The sequence below is a fragment of the Accipiter gentilis genome, chromosome 27 (assembly GCF_929443795.1).
Source record: "Accipiter gentilis chromosome 27, bAccGen1.1, whole genome shotgun sequence".
NCBI lineage: Eukaryota > Metazoa > Chordata > Aves > Accipitriformes > Accipitridae > Astur > Astur gentilis.
In genome coordinates, this window is record NC_064906.1 from 739,732 (window position 1) to 752,385 (window position 12,654).

The following is a 12,654-nucleotide window of genomic DNA, read 5'->3' on the forward strand; positions in this document are numbered from 1 at the left end:
ACAGTTTATTACTATCTGAGAATCTGATCCAGGATTTTTACAGTGACAATGTGAAAGTTGCTCCCAGGTCTGTCAAAAGATTTAAGAGTATCTTCACCACATAAGCAATTTTTTTCAATAAAATAGCTTTAAAAGTTGTGTGTAGCTTAGCTTTATAGTTCAGTGTGTTGCTTTACATTACTTCAGTCCAGTCCTGTGAATACTATTAAGCACAACGTTCAAAATGTCTTCTCATGAATTGCAAGGTAACCGATACCATTCATGACGAAAATGTAAATGAATACATTAGAAAGTTTACATATTCTTATTTTTTAGCTCAACCATTGCCTTCGATATACATTAAAACACATTTAAAGGAAAACCCAATAACTCACAAAAATAAGTACTGCTTGTTTGCTTAGGTCCTGAAGCCTTTGAAAAAAATGTATTGAGTGGTGTGGTGACATTTACTTAAAAGGGTGCATTAATTACAGGAAGGGAGAAAGTAACAGCTGGACTTCACCTAAAACTAAGCACAAAGAAAACTTCAAAGACATATTGCATGGCTTCGAGCTCTGGTGGAAAAATAAAACCTGATTAAGTAGAAGTTTGAATAAAAGTTTATAAGAAGTGATTAAAATCTGTGCTATAAAATAATTGAATATGCCTTTATGTAAATCTGATGGTGATGTACATGACTTTCATTAATATCTGATTTGTTCCTCCTCCTAGATGGTTGGTTAGTTTACGTGTTCACTCTCTAGAAGTATCTGCCTCCCTTCATTGATTATGTCAGGAACTTAAAGAGCTTACACTTGCTATATATCTCATTGCATTAGATGCCTTCCAGTCGATAGCATGGTCCACTTCTTTATGTTGTTACCTTAATTCAACCAAAATGACTGAATTTGTCTTTTGATGTGCTTCAGAGAGAGAAAGTCCTACAAATATTGTGAGTTTCTTAATGATAATAATCATGCTGGTTGAAAGGATATCTCCTCTAGAATGATCTAAAATAAATATATGTTCTTCCACATTTGCCATATAAATGCAGGAAATGTTAGAGTCTGTACTGAAAGCTGTGGAAAGTTGCACCTCTTATGTTTCAGTGTGTCATCATGCCTGATGAGTATTTTAATATTTCTTTTTCTTTAGAAAATCTAGTTTGTGCTTCTAGAGCCAAAAATCTTTTAACACTGTCCAGTTTACATCCCCTGTGGGTTTTACGTGGTTTGCTCCTTTGTTTGTTGGATGATTCAAGCCTCATCAGAGCTCTTGAACCTGTGCATTTCCCGCAGTTTTAACTGTATCTTGTTGTGTTATAAATAATGAGCCTGGCTAAGTGTGAGTTGCTGGAAAGGGCTTATCAGTTTTATTGTGGGAGAAGATTCTGGATTAGTCCGAACATTACTCTCTTTCTCCTAACCCCTTTGGTATTTGTAGTTGCACACACGTGCATGCATAGTGGCCTGATGTACTCCAGTTGGCATGAAACAATGCTTTCCTCAGGGAGTGCTTACAGGGCTGTTGCTTACCTTAGAAGTGACACTGCCAGAGCGTTAGGCAGCAAAAGAGAAATACAGCTTTTCCACCGTCTTTTGTGAGAGCTTCCTCACTACTACAGACAGCTTTCTGAGGAGGGACTGAGTGAATAGCATTAAACTTTGTGCAGTACCAGATTTTAGACAGGATCTGATGCATTTGTGCTTCCTTCTCTCCTTTTCATTCATGTGACTCTGCTTCACCTTTGCTTGCTACTTTGCGTAAGACACTAGGTAGCTGCTTGCACCAAGCTGCACAATGAAACGTGTCTGCCTCATGCTTACTGTGTGGCTGAACTGAGCAATTCATGCCAAGGACTGGTAATGTCATAGTAGTAAATCCAGGGCTGCTATACATCTTAATTTCAAATTCAGTCCAGGTGGAATCTGAAGCGTTTTATTTGGATTTTGGTGTGCTCAGCTACCTAGTGATGTCTCTGGGTGAGTGGCAGACAGCTGGAATTTTTGGAGGCATCTACCCAACATGAGTGGATAAATTGTACGGTGCATGCACAGTGAGCCCAACGCTCCTGGAGGCCGTCATCAGCTCTGAGGCATATGTACAGTGAACTGTCACATCCAGTGGGTTCAATGCTCAGACACAAATCATTTGTATTGTACATGCACAATAGATGAAACATTTCCTGGAAGCATGGGATTTCCTAAGCCCACAGTATATGGCCCATGTGCCTATGTTTCTTCCTGGAAAACTTTGGTCTGCCCTAGATATGTGGATTTTTTTCATATAAAAGCAATTGGACTTAAGCAAGCACCAACACAGCAAAAGAATCTGTCACCTCTAACAATAAAAATGTGTTGGAAATGTTTAAGATGGTTAAACTGGGTGCTCACAACTAGCTTTTGCTTCTGTGGGCCATGTCCAGATGCTTTTTATCTTAGCCATACCCATTGAAAATTACATCTAACATACTCTGTCATGATCTGCTCAAGTCCTTAAGTCTTCAGGATTCAAAACTAGCTTATCCTGCTTCCTCTTAATGTATATGAAAAGAATTCTTTTCCAATTCACTTGAAAAAAAAAATGGTTAACAGAACATACTCTTGTTAGTGTTAATCATTTGGGAATCCCTGCTGCCCTTTAGGAGCAGCCTTGTTAGGAGAATGAAGACAAAATAGAGTCCCTTTCAGATTTTGACAGACGCATTGAAGGCATGTAGTGCACTGTCTCTGTCGCATCGGGCCAGTGCTGAAGTGATGTGATTGCCAGTGTGGAGGAGAGGTCGGGGTCATGTCCCCAGAGGTCACTGTTGCCAGCAGGCAATACCTAGAAAGTATATGCGCTGCACTCCCCTAGCTCAAAGGGTTTGATTGTGACAGCCCTCACACTGAAACGCACAAACAGAGAGAGATTCTTCTGCAATCTCCATGCTGAGCCACAGAGCAGTCACAAAGTGGCCCTTGTTACAGATGGGGGGCTTCTGTACCACTTATGAAAAAGTCGCATGAGAGAGAGATGAAGAACCCAAGGTGAAATGCATTTTTAAATGCTGGCAGGTAACACTGGCATACAAACTCAGCTGAATCTCTTGACTCCTGTTAGTACCTTGATGAATTGCAGACTACTTATAAATAAATGAAACTCTTTTAGTTCCTTTAAATATTATAAGTTTGGGGGTTTTAAGTCTTTAAATCTTAGGGCTCATTAAACAAGTCCTTTTAGTCCAAAAAATGTTTGTGGAGACAGAAAAGCATCTTTAGAAGTGAAATCAGCAGTTGACAGAAGCATGTTTTGTAGAATAGAGAGACATGCAAAGTACTGAATTCCTGTGTTTTCAAGTCTAGCCGATACAGTAAGGTGATAACAGCTTATTTTCAAACCCAGCTTTCTAACAAAGAGCACTGAGATTCATATGATTTTGGAGTTCTGCTAAGCAACAGGATGAGAAAATTATTAATGAAATAAAATCCTATTCTGCTTTTCACTCAAATACTCTGTTACAAGGGAGTCTGGGTGACACCTCTGTGAAATCAATGAGCATGATAGGTTAAATGTTTGCTATGCTAGATGTTAGAGAAAGAACAGGGAAACTTTAGGATTCACTGCCTATGACTTGCCTAACATCTGCAAGATAATCAGGAACAGCAGTGTGCAGATGGATATTGTCTGAGATATACCCCTCTCTGTGAGCAGAAGCCACCAAGCATGGAGAGAAGGAAACAAGCAGCCAGCAAACAGTGCTGGAACAGGGTGGCCAGGAAGGAACCAGAAGATGAGAGATTTGGGGCAAGAGTGAGCTGTCCACAAAAATAACTATTTCTAATTGCTGGACTCTTCCTTTGCCTGGAATTTGTACACATTTTACAAAAAAAAAAAAAAAAAAAAAAAATACTGGCACATGACTGATTCCTAACAGTTTAGAACAGAAAACAATATAGTTCTTAATAAAGAGGATTTATTTTTTTTTCTTTATCAGTGCAAGCTACCACCCTCTTTTTTACATTTGGGAAAAGCTGAGCAGAGAGAGGGTAATTATTTTTTGTCAGAAGTTGGTGAATTGTTATGATAAACTGAAGGATAGAAAGATCTGGGTACAGGAAACAACACTGTACTCTGCCACTGTTCTTTTTCAGGCACTACTGACTTCACTGGTTTAGGTGGCTGTACCGATAGAATGATTGCAATATGAAAAGGTGGATCTCAGTCCTAAAATGACCAAAAGAATTGCTTCCTTCATCTTCCCCATACTTATAAATGTGACTAATTGTGGTGAAGCAGGTTCAAGACCCACTGGATGAAATGAAGCATAATGAGCCACAAGAGTAAGACAACCTGCCTCTCTGTATAAACAAGGATTAAATGCTGGTTTTAACTACAAGATGGCTTTATTGCTCCTGTTTGTTTTATAGATTCTTTGCCACCCATTACTTAATTAAACTGAAAACACAAGCCTAGCTTCATCATTAGTCAGCCTGTGAGCAGTCTCTAGGTGTCACCAAACCAGCTCTTCATATGGTTTGACAAACCTTCACTTGGGGGATAGGATAAGAATTGGTTATTGGATTTGGCTTGGCTATCCTGAAATTGATGTGTGCTGTCAGACTCTGAACAGCACACTTCTGCATGATATACGGAACATAAAATATAGGTTTAGTAGGCCTGGTTTGCTATTGCATCTCATCAACATTATAAACCTGCACCAGGGCCAAGCCAAACACAGTTGAATCAGCCTCTTTGCGCCCCATGGAAATACCTTACTTCTCTGCAAAATCTTTCCACAGAAAGCTTTCTACATGATACCATCATATTTCTCCTTACTGGCACTCTTTAACCCTTTCTTCTGTGACCAGCATCTAGTAATAGAGATATTCTTTGATAACATTGGTCATTGTAGTATACTTTTCCCTTCTTTCTTTTTTTTCTGTTTTTCAAGGGTTTGGGTTTATGTCTGTGTGGGTGTTTTTTTATTGTTGGTTTGTGTTTTTTTTTTAAATCCACCCTGAAAACATTTTCAGCTCATTCAATGGAGTCACTGTAATTTTTGCTCAGTGCTTTAAGGTTCATCCTTCTCTCCCAGCATTTTCCATCTAGGAAGCTAGGATCTGAGATCCCTCCTGTGTTTCATTTAGTCAGCCTTTCTGATTAGCTCACCACTGCCTGTGTGTGAGGGAGCAAATGAAAATGAGCATGAGTTTCATGATTACTACTTACCTAACAAGACTGGTTTTCAAATCTTCCTTAAGAACAACAGATTAGGCTCAGTGAAAACACTTTATTCTTGTAAACTTCTCTACAGACACTGAGAAAAAGAGCAAACAAGCCAGAAAGCCTTGGGGGAAAATGTATCAGGAACATAGATTTTCTGTTAGGAGAGTTTTTAGGTGACAGGCAACCTGGGCTTGTTGAGATATTTCTGAGACAGGCAGGCAGTTTGCTGAGTCAGTGCTCATTCAGTGTCCTTCAAGAATGAATTAAAAGCCATGAAGAATATGCTTTACTTCCTCAGTAGGATTTTGGTGGTGGGTTTTTTTTTCCTGAAACTGTTTTGAGCAGCTTTGGCTAGAGGAAATGGAGACAACTGCCATTATCACATAAAAGCAAGACCACTTCCTCCAGGACAAAAGCCACAGGTATATGGGTCAAAACGGCAGCTGGAAGACTTTTCAAACATGTGAGCTTTTAATAGGCAGACTCAGAATAATTGCAGAAGTTTTGTACCAGACCACCTGGAAGCAAGCTTCAGCTGTTTACCAGTAAGGATAAAGCACCTCTGCCTAACCTTTCTTGTTACAGGAATTTTACACAGCTTGATTTAATCCAGGCTGAGATAACAAGCCTCATATATGAGGTTCTCAGGAGACTTCATTCAGCTGATTTTCCAAATGAGGTCTGTACTTTTAATATTGTTGTAAATGCACATTAATTACCTAGGAACCTTATATGTATTTGTTAAAGCTGGTTGTCACAGCAGTTGTTGCCATGCTACGTGGTCTGTTTTGCATTTAGCTTTTTGGTATGGTAATATTACAAAATCACATACTCACTGTGGGGACAAAAGAAACAACCCGGCAAGCCTCTTTCTTCCTAATATGGTGAAATAAAAAGTCTTGGTTTGAGCTAGCTGAAGTGCTGATGGAGTCAAAGCTCAAGGATCATTCTGGTGTGGTGCACGAAGAGCACAAGGGTCATGGTCAAGATTCACACTGGGAGGGCAGGAAATTTTTAAATTCCCTGACCATGACTAAATGATGGGAGATGCTGATGCTATCAGAGAAAAAGTCCTCTTCTCATCCCAGCGTGTGTTTGATTCCAGACCGGCGAGAGCATTCCTTCCTATGATTGCTAGTGTGGGAGCTCTGGCTGTGCTATATAGCAGATTTAGGGACTTATTTTTCACAGAAGTGTGTACTAAGCAGGGATATGAATTGCTCAGTGGGCAGCAGCATGGTGGTCTCAGGCAGACCGCCGAGCTAAAGAGGGGGCTGGTGATGGACAGGCTGTGGCAGGAGGACGGGCATCCACTGCACACCTGACACCAAGCCTTGGCGTCTCTCTCCACTTGTACAGTGCCCAGTGAAAAGGGGCCCCAAATGCCTTTAGAGCGCCAGGAAGTTTTGCCTTTTTCCTCATTTGTGTTAACTATCGCCTTTTAAACAAAAAAGCACAGCTTTTCACAGCAGTAAGCAATTGGCCGGTGGGAGCTGTTTCCCCCATCCCCACCAGATCCCAGCTGAAGAAATGAAGTTTTCTGGCTGCTTCTGCTGGTTAAAACCTCTGCTCAGAGACACTTGGTGCAGTATTAACTCATGATATTGAAGTCCTGTAGGTGAATCCATAAAACAACAGAAGATGACACGTCCGGATACATAATTCCAGTAATTATGATTTATCAGGTACCCCAATCACCTGAGGCTTTGCAAACAAAAGCCAACTGAAAGGCTCACGTCTCCCTAGAGGGAGAGCTACATGGAAACCACTCAAATAATCACACTTGTGTCACAGATTCTGCTCAGATTTGGTGACTGTGGCTTGTTCTAATTAAAACAATAACAGCTTCAGAGCTACGTTTAAACACGAACAATTATTTGCTGTTTATGAGGAAAAAAGGGGTAGAAACACTTGAAGATAGCACTTCTCTTCTTGGAGGACATGTGTCTCCACAGCACCATAGTACATTTTCTTCTGCTGAAATATTGTCACCCATCAGAAAGCTTTGCTTCCCAGCAGCTGACCAAGAGCACGTGGGCAAGTTTGGCAGCTGAATCATCCGTATTCCACCTCCCTGTGTTCAAAAAGAGGCAAAGGCCCGAGCTTTGCCTTTTTAAAGCACTGATAATGTCCACAACTGGATTTGTTGTACTCCGTTGTTTCCAGCACAGCTCCACAACCTGGGGCTCAGACCTAACCCAGAAGGAATTGCCTGGGACCACCCAGATGAAGCAAGGAGGCTCCAGGAGCCTCAAGGAAGAAGCCAGCCCTTTGCTGGTGAGGGAGGATGCAGCAGAGGCAGCAGCACAAAGGGGGAGAAGCATGTCCAGTTGGCTTTATTAAACAATATATTTTTCATACATCCATTACAAAAACTTTGACGAGGAAGAAAATACTGAAAAGGAAGTACCTTTTTTTAGTGGAATAAAAGTGATGCCTGGGATTTTAAACAAAGGCCTGTTGGCAGGATGATGCCATAAAGAAAAGGAAGAGAAAGGGAAACTGCATTTAAATTAATTCAGATAACTGAAGGCCAGAAGACCTTATGATAGGATTTTCCATTCATTCCTGTAGTCTAGATCTCTGACATAATTGTGTTACCTCCTGACTGCTTTGTACAAATATTGTTGTGGTTATTATTACTGTTTACTGTAACTACTGTAATTACACTTACAAAAGCTGCTTACAGTATTGCAGCCATAATAATGCAAAAGAGCAAAGTCAGACAAGACTTTCATGGTGGGTGTTTTATAAGATTTTGAACGGATTTGTATAACTGTCTTCAGCTGCAAGAATTTACAGCAGGAAAAGACAAGAACAAAGGACTAAGGAACAAACTCCTTGGTTTTGATTCAATCACTGTATTGAATCGTAACTTGAAATTTGATTTTTAGTGAATCATAATTTTTTTTGAGCCTGTGATCAAAACCTTCTGGTTGGCCTAAAACATACTATTTCATTTGAAAGACAAATTTTGTTAAGATTTCTTTTATTTTAATTTAATTTAAGAAAAAAATGAATTATTTTTAAAAGGGTTTTCAAATAAAAAGGTAGTCATACTTCTGAATTAAAATATTTCAAGTTTTTCATTATTTTCTGGAGCCAAGATGAGCTTGTAAAATATTTCAAAGTTCCCACTGGCATTTCAGCCAGTAAGCAAAACAGGAAGGGATAGAAAGAGAAACTGAAGTACAAAGAAGTTAAAGTACTTTTCCAGTGTCTCATTAGATGGATATCAGTGTTAGAAATAGAAGTTGCATCTCCTGAGGTCCCCTCTAGGGTGTAAAACAGTAAAGACATTAAAAAGAGAAAATAGCAGATGCAAAATAAATTTCCAGCCATAACTGTTATGAAGACCACCAGAACTGCACATTTTGCCTCCAACATCTTGTTCCCTGCTCCCTGGTACAGTCACAGGTGAAGCCCTAGTTGCGTGCTCTGTCTGCATGGTACAAGATAGCATGATAGAAAGAAATTTTTTTTTTCATCACTATCTCTTTTCAGAAAGTCTCTCCCTCGTTGTCGAAGAATTAACAGGATGCTTTCCAGTGAGTCGGCACCTCCTCCTGCATTCAGTCGCTCCAACTCGCAGGCCTCCATGGACAGCACCTCCATGGAAGACTTCTGGTGCGAAGTGGAGAGCATCAAGGAGAGCAGTGAAGATGGATCTGAAGAAGCAACGCTCTTGGAGTTCAAACCTGCTGATGGTAAGCACACAAACACCACTTCTTCCTCACACTTTAGCTTTGCCTCAGCTCTTTAGTCATGCCCTGATCTCCCTCCTCGTGTCACTCAGTATGAGCAAAAGTACTAGGCTGGGTCTATGATCATTGTAGCTCCAATTCTGAATATCACAGTCAATGTATGAGGCATCACTGGAAAGAAACAATAATTCAGTCTGATTTATGCACTGGGGCTGGTAATTTACTTCTGAAGTAATTTTTTTTGCATTGATTTTATTTGTGCTTCAGGAAGACAGATATGGTGTAATTCAGAAAATAGTGGCACTAAATGAAAACTTCATCTCCAGCATTAAATAAACTAAACCAAAACATATAAAAGAACCAAAAAGTTCATTTAGTATACTGGAATTTTCAATTTTCTGGCTTTTGACAGGATATAACACAGACATTACGAAAGTCTTGAATCAGTTTTTATTTAGATATCATTTGGTGCTGTCAGAAATTTGATAACTGCCTGTTTCTCTGAGATTGCCTGATTTAGATATAATTCAAGGCGACACTAGAGATAAGCCTGACTATAGAGATGCCTACATCATTCAGACTCGCCAGTTGACAAAATTCATTCATCACTTCTACAAATTATGCTGCAGGTATTAATACCTCATTCTCTTACTTTTTCCCCTCTCCTTTTTCGTAATGTATTTGGAAAAACATGTAGTAGTCTGCACTAGCTTGTTGCAATGCAGCTTTGTGTTAAATGATTTGATAACATCTAGAACAGCAGTTCTCATTTTTTTCCAGTTATGACCCCACTTACAAATGCATTAAATTGTGCAACACAAAATACCAGGTGTTACTGTAGGATCACACCAAATTTCTTTTGAGGTCATGACCCACTGATAACTGCTACAACCCTTTTGTGGATCATGGCCACTAGTCTGGTAACTACTGATCTAGGGATAGATTTTGAAACAATGGTGTGTTCTTTCCATACAATTATTAACATGAGTGAGGATGTATTTTTCTTACCTTGCCATGCAATGGGATATCATTAATTTTGCTACCAGGAAAAGGGGGGAAAGGGTGAAAAAGTACTACGTTATTAAGCAACCAAATATGTAATCAGTCATGATAAGTATCCCACATAGAAGTATCTAGCTCCAATCATGTACTGTTTCCATGGGGAACATCTCCCACTCACTAGTTCCCAGTAGGGCTCTCTTGGAAGCCAAAGGAGAAGACCTCTGTTCACCAGAAGTCTCGGTCTTCTATGAGGGTTATGGTCTGGCAGCTTAAACACCAACTGCACTTCTTTGTACTGGCCTGTGGTCTCAAATAAAAATAGATCAAGATGTAGCACTTTAAGCTTATATTGTTATGGGAAGGCAGAAAAGCAATCTGCCTCAATCAGTTTGACCTTACAGGGAAAATTCCTGTCTGATCATGCTGTCTAGCTTGGAGACCCCAGAAAGAGATTTTGAACCTCTCGGTGTCTCCATGCAATTGTCAGCATGAACTGGGTGTCCCTGACTTGTCTGCATGGTCAGAGAAATGTTGCATATCTGTGAGTTACCAAGCTGGGTAAGTTAGTAGGACAAGGGAATAGAGGAGCCCATTTTCCATGTTCTCAGAAACTTTTCCATCAGTTTCACCACTGCTGAGCTAAATCATCACAACAGTGTAAACTCTGCTGCAGTCCCATGTTACCCTTTGTCTGATTACACCTCGTTACATTCCATTGATTTCTTCCCCTCAGTCCTGAATTAAAAATGAGACTGCAAGGTAAAATGCAATACATCTCCACACTTCATTTACCTTCATACTGTTGTTTTAAACACATATATATTGCATACACCCACACAAAACCAGGCAGTGCTTGTCCTAGTTATTAACTTCAGGAATATATTCAGTCTGGGATTATAAATCTTGGAAATAATAGTGAGTTCCATTAAGCTCCTAATAGGATAATACTCCTTGCCAAGGATCAAAACATTGAAAATCAATGTGGAAGTCCTCACAGCAAAATAAAAGCAAATATTCATCACCCTTTTGAGATGTCTTTGGGAGGAGGAGATGCAGAATCCTTAAGAACGAGGCCAAAGGGTGATAGCAGCCAGGCACCACTAATACTGTCGAAGCCACAATGCTATTTTTTACCAGACCACATGTGCAAGGGGAAGACATCAGCACATTTACTCTGTTGACGTTAGTAACTATGGTCAAGAAAGAACAGAAGATCATATCAAGTGATACAAGGGATGAAAATGTAGGGGAAGAGGAAGTCATGGGGTATTTAAGATGGTAGTGATGTGCAGAACTACTTTAAAGCTTGGTGTTACAAGGCTTGGATGCTGTGAGTTATTTGAGGTTATATCTGAAATTCAAAGAAAGGCACACCTCTCTCCTAGCAATCTCTATGAAAAAAAGAGAATCACCAGCCAGAGGGAACCCTCTCAATTATCTGTCTTCTGGTAGAGCAGAATCAAACACAGCATCAAGACCCTGCTGTATAAATAGCTACCACTATAAAAATAATGTTTTGTAGAACAACATGTTTTTCTTTTAGCCCTTTTTTAAACCTATGTGTCATAAAATTTTGAGGTTTTTTTAATGCAGAAATTCCTTCTCTTTAATAGTTTTACTCCTCTGGTTGTGGTCATTATTTTTTAGTCTATTGTTTGTGAGTGGTTGGAACAGGAAAAGAGCAAAAGCCAGAGAAAACAAGTCACAGGGGTGGCTGGTAAGCAGGCAGAATTTCATGTCTGCTTTACTATTTTTCATAGCATCATGAAAGCCAAGTTTGATTAAAAACTAAATTCTTGGAAAGAATATGTCAGGACAAAAGCCAAAATTAATATAATTAAGAAACTGAAATGTGAATGGATGGATGTGGCTAGAACAGCAGCACATGGAAATGAAAAGAGACCTTGTTAGAAAGAAGAGTGAGGACAGCAGAAGAACCATTGGTTCAAAGCTTACAAAGGGAAAGGAACAGCCTGTCATCCTATCCATGGATACAGAAAGGATCAGAGTGGGGACCAGCTGTTTCATGGGATGCAGGGCTGGTCACACCCCTGTCTAACAAAGAGCAGGGGTTTTAGAAGTAGGTATTCTTGTAGAACTTTGTAAAGGGACAAGGCAGTTAACAATGAAGTCAGTGATGGCGCATATGTAAGATGCTTTCACTTGTCCCTCTGGTCCAGTCCTGTAATTTTCTTTTTTGTGTATCTAACTGCCAAAGTGCAGCAATCCAGTATCTATTAATCTGCCTGCATTCTGATGTCAAGAAGAGGTAATAAATGGAGAGTGGAAATACCAACCTGCCATTAAGACCAGTGCTGGGAGAACAATAAGTGCATTGACTAGTTGTTTTATAGAACATGCTGCAAATTAATCCATTTCCTGTTTGACATGTTTATTTTAAACACCTCTTCTTCAGTCAAAGCTGGAGTGCAATACTCTCTTGTCTCAAGCAGCATATTGCTGAGCTAGGATTGTTCACAGAACTAAAATGAAGGCCCTCAAAATCTCCTATGTGAAGAGATATTTTAAAAGACTATGAGTGTTTACTTTAAAAACCAGGCAGAAAAACGATGACAGCAAAATTCAAAATTACTAAATTATTTTGAAAAGGTAGTTTGGGAGCTTCTCCCTGTCCTGCAGTGACAGGGGATATTTGTTTAATGTAACAGGTAGCAAGCTGAAACCCTCTATTGACTTTGCATGGCAAGGTTTTGGGGGGGGGGGGGGGGGGGGAGGGGCTGCATGTGTGGCTCTGTGAGAA

At 39.8% G+C, this 12,654-nt stretch overlaps 1 protein-coding gene across 2 annotated transcripts in view; it reads left to right on the forward strand.

Annotated features, from left to right (window-relative positions):
• Positions 1-12,654, forward strand: part of ARHGAP28 (Rho GTPase activating protein 28) — a 77,061-nt gene that overhangs the window by 33,198 nt on the left and 31,209 nt on the right. For both annotated transcript variants that reach the window (XM_049830179.1, XM_049830180.1), the window contains exon 2: positions 8,692-8,894. In XM_049830179.1, coding sequence (XP_049686136.1) covers positions 8,692-8,894 — 203 coding nt within the window. The remainder of the gene's footprint in view (positions 1-8,691; positions 8,895-12,654) is intronic.